The following is a 14429-nucleotide window of genomic DNA, read 5'->3' as shown; positions in this document are numbered from 1 at the left end:
TCGAGCTGTGCCCTGGTGGTCTCGAGCTGTTTCCCTGTGGTCTCGAGCTGTTTCCCTGTGGTCTCGAGCTGTGCCCTGGTGGTCTCGAGCTGTGCCCTGGTGGTCTCGAGCTGTTTCCTGGTGGTCTCGAGTTGTCCCTGGTGGTCTCGAGCTGTTTCCCCGTGGTCTCGAGTTGTCCCTGGTGGTCTCGAGCTGTTTCCCCGTGGTCTCGAGTTGTGCCCTGGTGGTCTCGAGCTGTGCCCTGGTGGTCTCGAGCTGTGCCCTGGTGGTCTCGAGCTGTTTCCTGGTGGTCTCGAGCTGTCCCCGGTGGTCTCGAGCTGTCCCCGGTGGTCTCGAGTTGTCCCTGGTGGTCTCGAGCTGTTTCCCCGTGGTCTCGAGTTGTGCCCTGGTGGTCTCGAGCTGTGCCCTGGTGGTCTCGAGCTGTGCCTGGTGGTCTCGAGCTGTTTCCTGGTGGTCTCGAGCTGTCCCCGGTGGTCTCGAGCTGTGCCTGGTGGTCTCGAGCTGTGCCCTGGTGGTCTCCAGTTGTCCCCCGGTGGTCTCAAGCTGTGTCCTGGTGGTCTCGAGCTGTGTCCTGGTGGTCTCGAGCTGTCCCCGGTGGTCTCGAGCTGTGCCCTGGTGGTCTCGAGCTGTCCCCGGTGGTCTCGAGCTGTGTCCTGGTGGTCTCGAGCTGTCCCCGGTGGTCTCGAGCTGTGCCCTGGTGGTGTCGAGTTGTGCCCTGGTGTTCTCGAGCTGTGCCCTGGTGGTCTCGAGCTGTCCCTGGTGGTCTCGAGCTGTGCCCTGGTGGTCTCGAGCTGTGCCCTGGTGGTCTCGAGCTGTGCCCTGGTGGTCTCGAGCTGTGTCCTGGTGGTCTCGAGCTGTGTCCTGGTGGTCTCGAGCTGTCCCCAGTGGTCTCGAGCTGTCCCCTGTGGTCTCGAGCTGTGCCCTGGTGGTCTCAAGCTGTGTCCTGGTGGTCTCGAGCTGTGTCCTGGTGGTCTCGAGCTGTGTCCTGGTGGTCTCGAGCTGTGCCCTGGTGGTCTCGAGCTGTGCCCTGGTGGTCTCAAGCTGTGTCCTGGTGGTCTCGAGCTGTGTCCTGGTGGTCTCGAGCTGTGTCCTGGTGGTCTCGAGCTGTGCCCTGGTGGTCTCGAGCTGTGCCCTGGTGGTCTCAAGCTGTGTCCTGGTGGTCTCGAGCTGTGCCCTGGTGGTGTCGAGTTGTGCCCTGGTGGTCTCAAGCTGTGCCCTGGTGGTCTCGAGCTGTGTCCCGGTGGTCTGGAGCTGTGAGCCATCCCTCCATTGGCGTACTTCATCCTCCTCCTCATGGTTACCTCCCTCCTGCCGGCACTGAGCTCAGCTCACAGATGGGTCCCTTGAAATCTCGGTGTGTGCAGCATCGTGGCTACTGGGGGCTTCTGGGCAGAACGGAATTGACCAACGCCTCAGAGCAGGTGCCGGAAAGTTCTCAGGACGTGGCCGCGGGGCCTCCAACTGGAACTAACTTTCCCAGCCTCAGGTCACTCTGTTCTGGCCCCAAACGCACCACAGCAGGCCGAGTGCTCCCGCTGGTGGCCCTGCCCGTGGCCTTGAGTGGGATCCCACAGGGAGGAAGGCCGCCGTCAGCGTGGCCAGCGAGTGCCCGAGGTGGCTCAGTGGATGTCAAAATCCTCGTCCCTGGAGCCGGAAGCAGGTAGAGCCACTGCTGCTGCCTGCGGGGCCGGGGGCTCGTCCTCATCTTTGGAGTCTCACGCTGTCCTGGGCAGGGTCCCCACCCCAACCCACGGCAAAGCCAGTGACAGCGCCGGCCCCAAAGAGCACTCAGGAGCCACCCCGTAGCAGATTGCATGGGTCAGGATCCCGGCCCCAGCCAGTGAGTGTCCCCCGTCCTGCAGGACTCTGTCATTTTGGACGTAGTCCTGCCATAACTGCCAAAGTCCGAGAGGCAGGGAGAGCTGGGGAGGGTCACACGCCAGTCTCAGGTGGACGTGGAGGCCGGGGGACCCGCTTGAGTGTTATCTGTGTCCTCCCTCTGCCGACCGCCTGAGAACTAACAGGTGCGCGCGGGTCCACGCCCCACTGCCCGGTGCCCGGCCACACGGGGCTCCAGCTCGGGAGCCACCTTGCAGGGTCTCGGCCCGGGAGGCAGGGGGATGCCCTGCGCCCATGCTAGCATTTCTGCAGCGAGGCGTGCAGGGCCTCGGGGAAAGAGAGGCAAGACCGTGAGTGGTGGGTGGGCTTCACCACCAAGCGGATTACGGACACAGCGGTGTGTGGAGCTGCTTGGGTTTTAGAGGCAGTGGGGCCAGGACCCGCGTCTTTTTCTACTAACTCGGCTTAACACCCAGGACAGGCGGCGAAAGGCCTCTGTCCCCACCCAGGAACGGCTCGCCTTTGTGGCGCCAGGGCCCAACAGTTTCTCTTTGGGTCTTGCTGTTCTGTCCCGCTTTCTGGGAGAATCCAACAGCATGCCCGTCCCCCGTGCCCGCCTGCCTGCCTGCCTGCAGGTGGCCTCTGCATGCATGGTGACGTCAGTCACTTGATGTTGTCACAGCCGTGTTTCCTGTCCCCCGCTTACCTGCAGAAGCTCCCAGGAACGGCATTGCACTTAAACTTTCCGACCTACCCGGCCGTCCTCGCCTCACCCCCAACCCGGGACGCCCAGGATGAGCCGTTCCTTCCGCCCAGTGACTAACACGCCGGCCGCCCGGCCCGCTGCCTGCCGCCTGCTTTGCTGCGCGCTGTGCCCACTCCGACCACACGTGTGGCTCACCCCGCGCCCTTTGGCCCGCTTGGCCCGCATGGAAAACACGCTTCCCCTGGCTGACCGAGGCCCTTCCCGCCACCTCCCGGACACCCTCCGCGCGGGGGGACCGGCCGGGACGCCCACGCTGCCCGCTAACCGCTTGGCCCTGCTGCTCCAGGCTTACGAAGGCGTGGTCAGCATCGCTGACGCGCGAGCCCAGCACGAGGAGTTTTGCGTGCCCATTTGTGTCGTGCCTGCCACCATCAGCAACAACGTCCCGGGCACGGAAGTGAGTCTCGGGAGTGACACTAGCCTGAACACGGTGATGGAGGTAAGAGCTGCTTCCGCTCCTGGCGTCGCCGGCTGGGCGGTTTCTCGCCCCCCCCCCCAAAAAGGAGCCGAGCGCCTTTGCAGTGTTTGTCCCCCTGGGCGCGTGGCTGCACGTCCGCACGGGGCAGAGCAGGACGGGCATTTGCAGGTCCTCTGTCTCAGCGAGACCCTGTCTGCATCGCCCTACAAGTGGGACGTGACACGGGGCCCTTTGGGTGACGCTTGCGAGGCAGCTGGGTCGTGGAGCTGGCCACGGCCCCGTGTGGGGGAGTCGGGGGCTCCTTCGTCCCACTGCACCCCCTGCCCTTGCACCGAGTCCCTTGCATGGGGCCCAGGCCGGTCCCAGGGTTTCCTCCCCTCCCGTGCCTTGCTGACGTGCACACGCTTTAACCCTCGCGCCCCCGCACGCGCTTCACGGCTGGGGCCTGAGCCCCGCTTTGCTCCCGCTGGGCAGTTGTGCTTTGCTGCTGGTCCCTGCCCCGTCTGGTAGCCCCATGTCTGCAGACGGCTCAGCTTCTCAGGGACACCCAGCCCCGGGGCACCCGGCCTCCCAGCTTGGAGCGACAGAGTCAGGGCTTCTTCCTGCCCCCAAACTCCACCTCGTCTTTGCACGTTTTGGGGTTCATGGTTCTTAAAAAAAAATCACGTTAGCAAAGTGTTAGTGATGTTGGAACTGCAGCTTGGAGCTCTTCCTCCAAGGGACAGTCCTGGAGGTCAATCCCACCCCAGCCTGCTGTCCCCGAGCTGGGCGAGGGGGCAGGACCCTCTGTGCCCGCCTTCCTCCTACCTGTGTGCCCGTGTGGCAGGCGGCAGCTGCCCCGTGGCCCGTGCCCGGCCAGCACTGCGTCTGGTAATTGAGCACCAGGGGCGGGGACAGCTCGCTCTGCTTAGAGGAAACCGCTCCAGCCTTTCGCTGCCATCGGGTAATGGCAGAGTGTTTAGAAACGGTGTGTTTAAGCTCCGAGCAGAGGCAGACCGTCCTAGCCTAGCTGTCACTACCACGTTTCCCCGAAAATAAGACCTACCCAGGAAATAAGCCCCAGCAGGATTTCTAAGCATGTGCGCGATAGAAGCCCCACCCCGAAAATAAGACCTAGTGACGGGCGTGGCTGCGCAGCGCATCTGCACAACCCGTGCATTCTGTTGCGGAGCGGAAAAGAAGACGAGCAGCCCTTCCCATCTGCCCCGTGAGAGCTCTGTTGCTCGACGTGAGAGATTGGGGCCAGTGCTTGCAAAGGAAACAGAGTCACAAGAAATTCAGGATGGAATTTCGGGGTTTGGAGATTTAGGATGATGATCCAGAAGATGACTCAACTCTATTTGAATCAATGTAGATGGTTGTACCATACTTAAAAAAAAATAACACATCCCATGAAAATAAGCCCTAGGGTGTCTTCTTGAGGAAAAATGAATATAAGACCCGGTCTTATTTTTGGGGAAACATGATATTTGTGACTCAGGGCAGAGCCGGCCCTGGGCTCGGTGCCCAGGCCCACTCAGGTCTTCCCTCATCCTCTGCCCCACGGTGGCCTGGCTGGAGGGGACTAAGACACACGTGCACACGCCGGCCTCCCGACGGCAGTACCCACCACCGAGCGATGTGCTGTTCTCTGCGTCGCCGGCAGTCACTCCCCACCGCAGGTGGCAGGTCCGGAGGTGCAGGCAGGAAAGCAACCCCCGAGGTTTGCACCCTGGGGGGGGCCCTCCCACCCCACAGTCTCCGGGGCGGAGGCCAAGCAGTGGGGCCTTAGGTAGAGCAGTGATATACTCGGGGCCACCTTGGGAGACCCCACACCAATTAAACGGGGAGCCCCGGAGTCCTGCACCCCGGCCCCCGGGCGGGCGGTGCTCAGCCCTGCAGGTGCTTGGACGGCCTCCGCCCTGTCCCCGTCTGCACACAGGTGAGCCCTGGGCCCGTCGCGTCTCCCAGCCCCACTGGGGAGGACGCCACGCTGCCCGCCAAAGTGCCAGTCAGCCGGCTAATTGTCTGGGGAGGATGCGAACCCGTCAGAGAAATTAGAAGCACAGATTGGGATCATTTTATTCCAGCCTGTTTGTTGATCAAAGCGCTCTTTTGAATTTAACCCGGAGTCCTTCAGTGAAAATCTCCGAGCTGGTGGTGTGCTTTGGTGCACAGACCTGTGACCTCTGCCCTCTCTCCCCACAACCCTGAGCCCCCGTCCCCCACCGGCTGTGTCTCCTCGGGGACTAGTTCAGGGAGCCCTGACGGCCCTGGACCCGCTGGTGACGGCCGCATCACTCAGTGGCTGTGCCGGGGCGGGGCTGGGTGCTGGTGGCTCCCGGCCTCCTGGGACTCTGGCGAGGAGGAGACGCCCAAGCCAGGACACGTGTGTGCACAGTGACGGCAGAGACGCCCGGGATGTGACGCCTCCCTCACGGGGAACAGTCGGTCCTAGAGACCAGGTGCCGATTTCTGGAGTCGGGGCCGGGCAGCGTCCTGTGGCTGCCGTAACCAGTGACCACGAACTCAGGGTCTTGGGGACAACACTCAGCCCCACGGTGCTGAGGGGGACCAGGGGGGCCTTCGCGCCTCGCCCAGCGTCCCCAGCCGCAGGTGGCCGCTCGCCCCAGGTCATGAGGACAGGGGTGACGGTCCTCAGGGCCCCCTTTGGAGGATCCCGGTGATCTCCCCTCGAGAGACCTCAATCACCGTGTCAGGGCCCCGATGAGGACCGGGACAGCTGGGGCCGCCTTCTGGCCCCCACGGGGCATAGCGGACATCTGGGCGGGGACCTGCCCGAGGAGGACAGAGCGTGGCAGGCGGGGACAGGTCCCGCACGAGGCCTCGGCGTGTTCTCGAGGGAGACGTAGTTAGAGACGCTGGGACAGGAGCCTGGCGTCTGTCACCGGTGGCTCTCAGTGTGGCGTGACGGGCTGGAGGTGTCCGGCGCGGGGGCTGAGGGCCGGGTGGCCTGGACAGGGGTCGGCGGGAGGGTGGCGGACGTCTCATTTGGAGGCCGGACGCCTGCGTGTCCGGAAGACGTCCCTGGCGGACGCCTCTGTCCTCGGGAGCCACCGTCTGCCGTGGGGTGGAGGTGACATTAACGTGGTGTGACACTCGTGGAGGGGCTGAAGGTGACCAAACCCCAACGCCCCGGGGAGCTTGTTGGAGAAAGAGAAATGGCCCGGTGAATGCCACCCGCTGAGCCGGAGCGTTGACGCGTCCCTAAAACCTGAATGCGCAGGTGCTAATGGTTAGCGGGGACAGGTCCGGGGGCCGGAGTAGGGTCAGCTCCCGCGTCCCCTCTCTGTGCTGCCCAGGACGGGTGCAGGGTGGCCAGGCCCCGCCCGGGGTCACCCCAGACGCCCGCGGGCGGCTGCACGACCCCCTCGCCTGTGTCCGGCGCTGACAGCCGTGTTCTCTGGCTGGGGGGAGGGGCTCGGGGCTGGCGCTGGCGCGGAGTGACCGGTGTCTCACCCGTGCACAGACGTGCGACCGCATCAAGCAGTCGGCCAGCGGGACCAAGCGGCGCGTGTTCATCATCGAGACCATGGGCGGCTACTGCGGCTACCTGGCCAACATGGGCGCGCTCGCGGCCGGCGCCGACGCCGCCTACATCTTCGAGGAGCCCTTTGACATCCGCGACCTGCAGGTATGTTGCGGGGAGGGCTGGGCCTCCGTGGGTGCTGCTCACGGCAGAGCCCACACGCAGTGGCACCGGCGGGCGTCTGCCCGGCTCCCTGAGGGGCTGGAGATGGGGACAGTGTGGACGTGGCCGGCCCCTGCGCCTGCCATGCCCCGGGGCGTTCCCCCAAGCGTAGGGCCTGCCCACACAGGCTTGGCCGTTCTGCCTGTGAGTGAGTCCCTCACATCGTCGTGTTCCCCGCGTGTGCCGTGAACCGCTGGAAGGCGACACTGGCTCGTTCTGTGGGATCTGACGCTGCAAGCCGTGGACTGCAGGCGCCCGGCCCGGGCCCTGCGTCCTCCTCTGGGGCCGGGGGGCTTTGCAGCAGCCCGCGGGAACTTCCTATCTCAGAGCGCCCCAGAGAACCAGCCCTTGTCCGCCGAGAGAGGCCGAGTTTTGTCGGGGATGGCTCGGTGCCCCGCAGGCGGCCAGAGCGTTGGGCACGGTGGTGCCTGTCCTTGTGCGAGGATGATGGCGCCAGTGTAGACTGAGGAACAAATGGGAAGCGAGCTCACCGCTTCTCCCCGCTGCGGGCTGCTTTTAGAATATGTGTTTGTTAATTGATTTTATTTATTTTGATTGATTGATTGATTGATTGATTGACAGAGTCTCACTCTGTTGCCCGGGCTAGAGTGCCGTGGCGTCAGCCTTGCTCACAGCAACCTCAGACTCCTGGGCTCAAGCAATCCTCCTGCCTCAGCCTCCCGAGTAGCTGGGACTACAGGCATGCGCCACCATGCCCGGCTGATTTTTTTTCTCTGTACAGTTTTAGTTGGCCAAGTAATTTATTTCTATTTTTAGTAGAGACGGGGGTCTCGCTCTTGCTCGGGCAATCCGCCCGTCTCTCTCGGCCTCCCAGAGTGCTAGGGTGACAGGCGTGAGCCACCTCGCCCGGCCTGTATCTGTTTTTCTTAAATAGCTGACTTTATCTTTCAGAGCAGTTTTAGGTTCATAGCACAACTAATCACCCGTCCCCAGTGTCCACAGGCCGATCCTCCGTCCCTGTGGCTGAGCCGCCACCAATAGGTGGTCCCCAGCAGTCGTGGTTTCCCAGGGGTTGCTCTTTCCCTCTGCCATGGCTGCTTCTGAATCTCCAGGCCTCTGACGCGGCGCCTACTTCTCCACGGCCGCCCGGTCCGAGTTCACCGAGTAACGAGACGTTCTCTTGCAGGCGAACGTGGAGCACCTGACGGAGAAGATGAAGACCACGATCCAGAGGGGGCTCGTGCTCAGGTAACAGGACCCCCTTCCCCCCTGACCACCTCTTTACGCCGAGCTCTGAGTCGGTCTCATCGTTCTCGTTGGGGTTACTGAAGAAATAAGGAAGTAGAGTCACGGTGCCTTGTGTCTAAACCTTGCCTGCCTTTAAATAATCAGAAGGGGATTGTTAAAATTTACTTTTGCTTTGGAGTCTGTTGTTTTTTAAAGGGTGTCTCCCAGTCATTTCCTTAATTAAGCCCCTGACCTGTATGAAGGAGGAAGAGAATAAGGTGCCCCTCCCCTTATCTGTGGGGGACACGGTCCAAGCACCCCCAGTGGATGCCTGAGACACGGGGGACAGTACTGACCGACCCCCGTGTAGACTCTTTTCTTGATCTGATGAATGAGATGGCTACTGAGGGACTGTCGGGCAGGAGGTGTAGACGGCACGGAGACGCTGGACGAAGGGGCGGTGCGGGACGGGGCAGGGCAGGCCAGCGCGCCGGAGTCACCATGCTACTCAGAATGGCGCACAGAGTGACACTTGGACAATTCCAGAAATAGATGATATTTAATATTTTCGGACCCCGGCTGACCTGGGTAACCGAAACCATAGAAAGCACCACCCCGGCCTGGGGTGGGGGGGAACCGCTGGGTGTAGAGTCCCGGGAGGGCCGGAGGAACCGAGGTGGCCGTCTAAACCTCGTGTCACCCAGAGCCAGGGAGCCTGTGCCGGAGAGCCCCGCCCGCCGCTCTGGAAACGCACGCGGCTGCTTTCCTTCCGTTTCAGGAACGAGAGCTGCAGCGAGAACTACACCACCGACTTCATCTGCCAGCTGTACTCGGAGGAGGGCAAAGGCGTGTTCGACTGCAGGAAGAACGTGCTGGGCCACATGCAGCAGGTGGGGCGGGAGGGGCAGCCGTGGTGGCCCACTGGGGTAGAAACGTATCCGCAAATTCCAAGATGAATAAGAACATCCGAGCTTTTTTAAGGCTTGGGCCACGTGTCACCAGCTTTAGGATGCTTTCTCCTCTGTGATGTTAGGGGATTTTAAGGAAAACTATCAGTTGAGTTGGAAGTACTTATTCGAACTTGTATTCCAATTCAGTATCGGGGCTTTGTAAGATTTAAAATGGGAGTATGAGACAACAAATACTTGACGTTTACAGAAAACGGGGCACGCTCTGGCTTTAGGATTTGGGGTGTTGCCCCATGATGTAGCGGGGTTCCGGCCTCCTAATCCGCATATGCGTGCCTTTCCCTCGTGCCCTCCTGGTCCTCATTGTGCAGGGAACTTTTAAACCAGGGCCCACTGACTTATCCCAAAGGGCTCGTGGATCCGGAGATCACACGACGGAGGTAGGTGAGTGTGCTTCTGTGAAGTGAGTCCACAGGCTATCAGAGTCTTAAGGGAACTGCCACCTGTCCACACCCACAGCGAGCACAGAGATCCTCATGAGAAAGTCTGAAATAACCAAGACTGAGGCGTGTGCAGTTGATCAAAACCCGCGTCTCACCAGGGAAATTGTGATACCTGCGTACCACCAGGCTGAGTTCAGACTACCGGGACCACGGAGTTTTGTTTTGTTTTCTATCTTGCCTATACACAAGAGAAAGAAATATGCAAAAAAGAAGACAAAACAAAACCATATTTACACATCTGCGTCTTTTACAGATGTGAATTTTGTCAAATAATAAGTTGTGACTCTGATTTAATTTTTAAGAATGAAGCGTTGTTGTGTGACAACTATTATATCTCCTGTAACTGTCACCACCACCAGGGCGGGGCACCCTCTCCGTTTGACAGAAACTTTGGAACCAAGATCTCCGCCAGAGCCATGGAGTGGATCACCGAGAAGCTGAAGGAGTTCAAAGGTACGCGGTCCTGGGCTGGGACTGGCCCGGCCCTGTCCTTACAGCCCACACTGAGCTCTGTAGGCAGCGGCGTCTTTCTCTTGCTGGACTCCGAGTCCAGAGTCTCCGAGTCTGTGACTGTGAAGCTTGTAGTGACACATGATTAACAAGGTGAAATGCTTCACTCCTGCTCGCCAGGGATGGAGACAGTCAACTTCGCAGCTTCCTTGCCCTTCCCTGGCCAGGAAGTCGTGGTGCACACACTGGGCTGCAATCACGGGACAGTAGATGTGACCTTTACTTCTTTGGCCACGTGGAACACTTTGGTGTTTGATGCTCTCTCACTCGAGATACTTGAGGCTTTACTCACTAGGCCAAGGGTCTCTTCTTAGGGAAAGCGGCAGATCGGGAGGTCTCCAGACTCCCTCCCTCCCCTGCAAAGCCTGAGCATGTCTGTCTGGGGCTGTTTTGCTCAACTCAGAGTGCCATGGCGCCCACGCCCTGGCTTCCATCTGGCCTTGCTCCCCCGAGATGCCGCTCTCCGGAGGCTCTGAGAGTGTGCGTTGCTGATGCGCGTCCACCCCCTGACACTTAGTTGCCCGGGGGCCGCGTGACCCCTCTGCCCACGTGTCTGCCGCCCGGCGCCTGTGGCGGGAAGGCTCCCATGGGACGCGTTGCACAGACCCTTAGTGGTTCCCCAGCTCTCGCCGGGACGCCCTCAGACCTTCACGGGTGCCGGGCGGGCTGGCGTGAGCTGGTCTCACCGTGATGGGGGAGATGGCAGCATCTCGCTCGCGTGTTTGCGTGACGTTCTTGTTTTACTGTGAACTGCCCCAGTATCTTGCCTATTTTTCTACTGGTTGGTTATGTTTGTCGTTATTTATGTTTGTACCTTGTCAGTCACACGGTGCAAACACCTCTCTCCCGTCTTGTTGGCGTGCCTGCTGTTTTTCTAAGTTGTCTTTCAGGAAAGTCTTCCTAACGTTAGTGCATTTACCAACCTTTTCCTTTGTGGGTTGAGTTTATTCTCCATTTTTGTTTAGTTCTTTAATGCACTGGATATGAAGTTTAAGGTCTAATTTCATCTTCCCCTACGTGGATAATCGATGACTTGGGTGCCATTTAGTTAAAATAATTCACTCTGCAGTATAATTTCCATCACAGATGAGGTTATCTGTGAATAAAGGAACTACTTCCAGGTTATTTGTTTAACTGCAGTCAACTACCTGTCCTGCCAAGGTTCCAGTTCTGGTTAAGAGTAGTTAGGGCAGCCCCCAGCTGGGCTGCCTTCTTGTGTGGGGGTTGTCCTTAGCCCTTTGTGCAGACTGTCAAGGGCCACCAAAATAATGTTTTGTTTTTTTTTTTTTTTGGGCGCGGGCTGCATTTAAACCATTTGGAAGAATTGACATTTTTATAATATTGAACTTTCTAATTCAGGAACACTACATCCCTCTCCATATATTAGACCTTTTGTTATCTTTTTTCCCCCATAAAGATCTTGTATACCTTTTAGTAGGTTTACGTCTAGGTTCTTGATTTTTTAAAAAATACACTAAGTGGTATTTAACTCTTTTCTTGCTCATATATAGAAAAACAACACGACAGTTGTTTTTCAACCAGCAATGTCTTTACACTGAATTCTGGCACTTATCTGCGGATTCATTTTGTTCTTCATGCGCACGTTCACATCTGTGTCACGGGGTGCCTTCCGTCTTCTCCCTGTACTCGCCGGCTGTGCCTCTCCCCAGCGAGCCCGAGGAGACGCGGGGACGGACGGCAGGACGCCATCTCGCGCTCTGCCAGTGCTTAGTGGCCAAGAATTCTTACTAATATTGAACTGGCGTGCGTCTTTCTGCCATTTATGCTGGTCTTTGATAGATGCTCATTAAGTATTTTTCCATCATGAAAGGATACTGCATTTTATAGACGTTTTGCATCAAACGAGGCAATTGTTTGGCTGACTTTCTAAGGTTAAGAGCAGCCTCTCATTCCTGGGATAGGTCAACTTACTCACGAGGTGTCGCTGCTAATTCACCTGCGGCTCTTCCTGTGCAGGCCTCCTGCATCAGCCCCCAGGAGCTTTTGCCAGCAGCATCCCTGCTGGCCCTGTCCCTGCCCGGTGCTGGGGAAGTTCTGCTTTGCCTTGTGGATGTTTGGAAGGGCCTTCCTGTGAAACCACCCACCACCACCTCAAGGAAAACTGGACTGCTACATGAATTTCTCTCATTCAGGTTTAGAGAACTATTCCTTTTTTTTTTTTTAATGAATTTTATGTTACTTTTTTTTTTGAGACAGAGTCTCACTTTGTTGCCCAGGCTAGAGTGAGTGCCGTGGCGTCAGCCTAGCTCACAGCAGCCTCAAACTCCTGGGCTCAAGCGATCCTCCTGCCTCAGCCTCCCGAGTAGCTGGGACTACAGGGATGTGCTACCATGCCCGGCTAATTTTTTCTCTATATATTAGCTGGCCAATTAATTTCTTCCCATTTATAGAAGAGACGGGGTTTTGCTCAGGCTGGTTTCGAACCGACCTTGAGCAATCCGCCACCTCGGCCTCCCAGAGAGCTAAGATTACAGGCATGAGCCACCATGCCTGGCCTATAAGTTACATTTTCCATGAAAAATTCATCTAAATTTTCAAAGGTGTTAGCATAAAATTTTTCATAATGTTCTCCTTCTAATCCCCGAAACATTTCTAGCCCCCACTTGCTCCTGAGAGTGGCTATTTCTGCCTATATTTGTATCTCCCTCCATTTCTGTGATCAAAATTTGACCTTCATAAAAATGACACAATCTGTAAAAAAAATGGTAATGTAAATAGTTTGGCCTAATTTTTTTTCAAAAACTTTGATTCTAATAGTTTTTCTACATTGCTTTCTGCTTTTTTAGGGGGGGTTTATTTTCTTTTGCCAATTTAGCTACAGATGCTTCTCCTTAACCTTCAGCCTCTCAGCGTGTGCACTCAGGAGCATAGATTTATTAGTATTAAACTTTCAGCATTTAGTGAAGTATGTATTCACCTCCTCTGTGAAGACACGACAGCTCCGGTCCGGGATCCCTCCTCCCTGGGAAGGCCTCGGGTCATACTGAGCACGGGGTCGTGCCCTGGCTCCTCCCGGCCAGGTCAGGGTGTGGCTGAGGAGTCTGGTTTCTTCTCGCCACGTGACTTTGCTCCCTGATTAGCGAACTTTCCTTCCGTCACCTGCTGTCCTCTGCCTGACAGCTGGGATGTCATTAGTTCTCAGACCTCTTTTTTAATTTTTACAGGAAAAAGATTTGTTACTGACGATTCCATTTGTGTGCTGGGAATAAGCAAGAGAAACGTCCTCTTTCAACCCGTGGCAGAGCTGAAGAAGGAAACGGACTTTGAGTAAGCCAACGGGACAGGAAGGCGGGGTCCAGGGGCGGGTGGGTCCCTGGCTGCAGCTCACTCGGGTGTGCTGAGGAACCGCTGGCTTCCCGAAGTTGAGCGACAAAACACTAGACTTTGAGAAACGGGGCAGCATTTTTAGAAGGAAGAAAGTAACTGTTTCATTTTCCCTATGACAATTGCTTTCTCTGCCAGTGTACTTAGCCAACCCCACAACGGCCACAGTTGTGGCGGGGCTGCCCCCTGGTGGCAGACGGGGTGCTCACAGCTGCTTCCCCCTCCCCCCCAAACCTCAGGCACAGGATCCCCAAGGAGCAGTGGTGGCTGAAGCTGAGGCCGCTCATGAAGATCCTGGCCAAGTACAAGACGAGCTACGATGTGTCAGACGCGGGCGAGATGGAGCAGGTGCACTCCCGCGGCATGCATGGGGAGCCCGCGGCCATCTGACCCCGACCTGCCACCCTGGACCACGTGTCTTGTGAGCCCCGGAACTCCCCGGGACCGTCCTTTTTTTTGTAACATTAAGTTATTTATCAGCACTTTATGCATCAGTCCCCAACCCGAGAGCACCCATCACCGTCTGTCTTCTCCCAAACCCCACACTCCCTCCACTGTACTCGTGCTTCAGAATGTGTGTATCTAGTAGATTAAACATTTGCTAAAACCCCACCAGTGCGCAGTTGTTTTAAGTAGTTCAGTAGCCAAAGGTTTTGAAGGTTTCTCAGAAGTCTTGAGAGAAAGATTAGCAAGACCTTTCTAGAGGGTTAACTAAAGTATGCAAGGACAAAGTCATGAAAGGAGAATAAAGACAGGATTCTGACAAATATTTCCCCTCACCGAGCCGAACTGCTGCGGGGCCAGGACGCCTGGGCCCCAGGCTCAGCTATGGAGGGTGACTACGCAGGCAGGTGGGTCACCCTATGCCCGGCTCCTGTTCTAAGTGAGGTGAGGCATAGAGGTCAGAGGTGAAAGAGAAGAATGCGTACCTTAATACGGGAGCCCCCTCCACACACGCCTGAGTTCAATCCCAGCTGCTGCGTATTCAAGTCACCAAGGTAGGGGGACTTTAAAAGACTCCGATACCTGAGAGTTCTCCTCCAGCCACTCGCTGTCCGGGGTGGGACCTGGGCTGGCACCTCGGACAGGGCTGGGGCTCCTGGAGCACCCCCCAACACACACACGCAGGCGTGACGTCCAGGTGCGCACCTCAGAAAGGGGGGAAAAGCCGCAGGGTAAAGGTAAGTTCTGCTTGGGAAACCTGAGGACAGCACGACGAGGGAAGGGCTGACTGATCACAACCCACCGGGCCACCCTGCTC

General features: G+C 57.8%; 1 protein-coding gene across 3 annotated transcripts in view; it reads left to right on the top strand.

The window, feature by feature from the left end:
- PFKP (phosphofructokinase, platelet) overlaps positions 1 to 13780 on the top strand; it is a 59917-nt gene extending 46137 nt beyond the window's left edge. The window contains exons 16-22 of one of the 3 annotated variants that reach the window (XM_075997594.1): positions 2892 to 3044; positions 6493 to 6657; positions 7862 to 7923; positions 8681 to 8792; positions 9673 to 9766; positions 13009 to 13111; positions 13408 to 13780. In XM_075997594.1, coding sequence (XP_075853709.1) covers positions 2892 to 3044; positions 6493 to 6657; positions 7862 to 7923; positions 8681 to 8792; positions 9673 to 9766; positions 13009 to 13111; positions 13408 to 13558 — 840 coding nt within the window. In that variant the 3' untranslated portion in view covers positions 13559 to 13780. The remainder of the gene's footprint in view (positions 1 to 2891; positions 3045 to 6492; positions 6658 to 7861; positions 7924 to 8680; positions 8793 to 9672; positions 9767 to 13008; positions 13112 to 13407) is intronic. The other 2 variants (XM_075997595.1, XM_075997593.1) reach the window with 2 other exon arrangements.
- The last annotated feature ends 649 nt before the right edge of the window (positions 13781 to 14429 follow it).

This window comes from Microcebus murinus, chromosome 25 (assembly GCF_040939455.1).
Source record: "Microcebus murinus isolate Inina chromosome 25, M.murinus_Inina_mat1.0, whole genome shotgun sequence".
Lineage (NCBI taxonomy): Eukaryota > Metazoa > Chordata > Mammalia > Primates > Cheirogaleidae > Microcebus > Microcebus murinus.
This window is presented reverse-complemented; position numbering and strand designations above follow the sequence as displayed.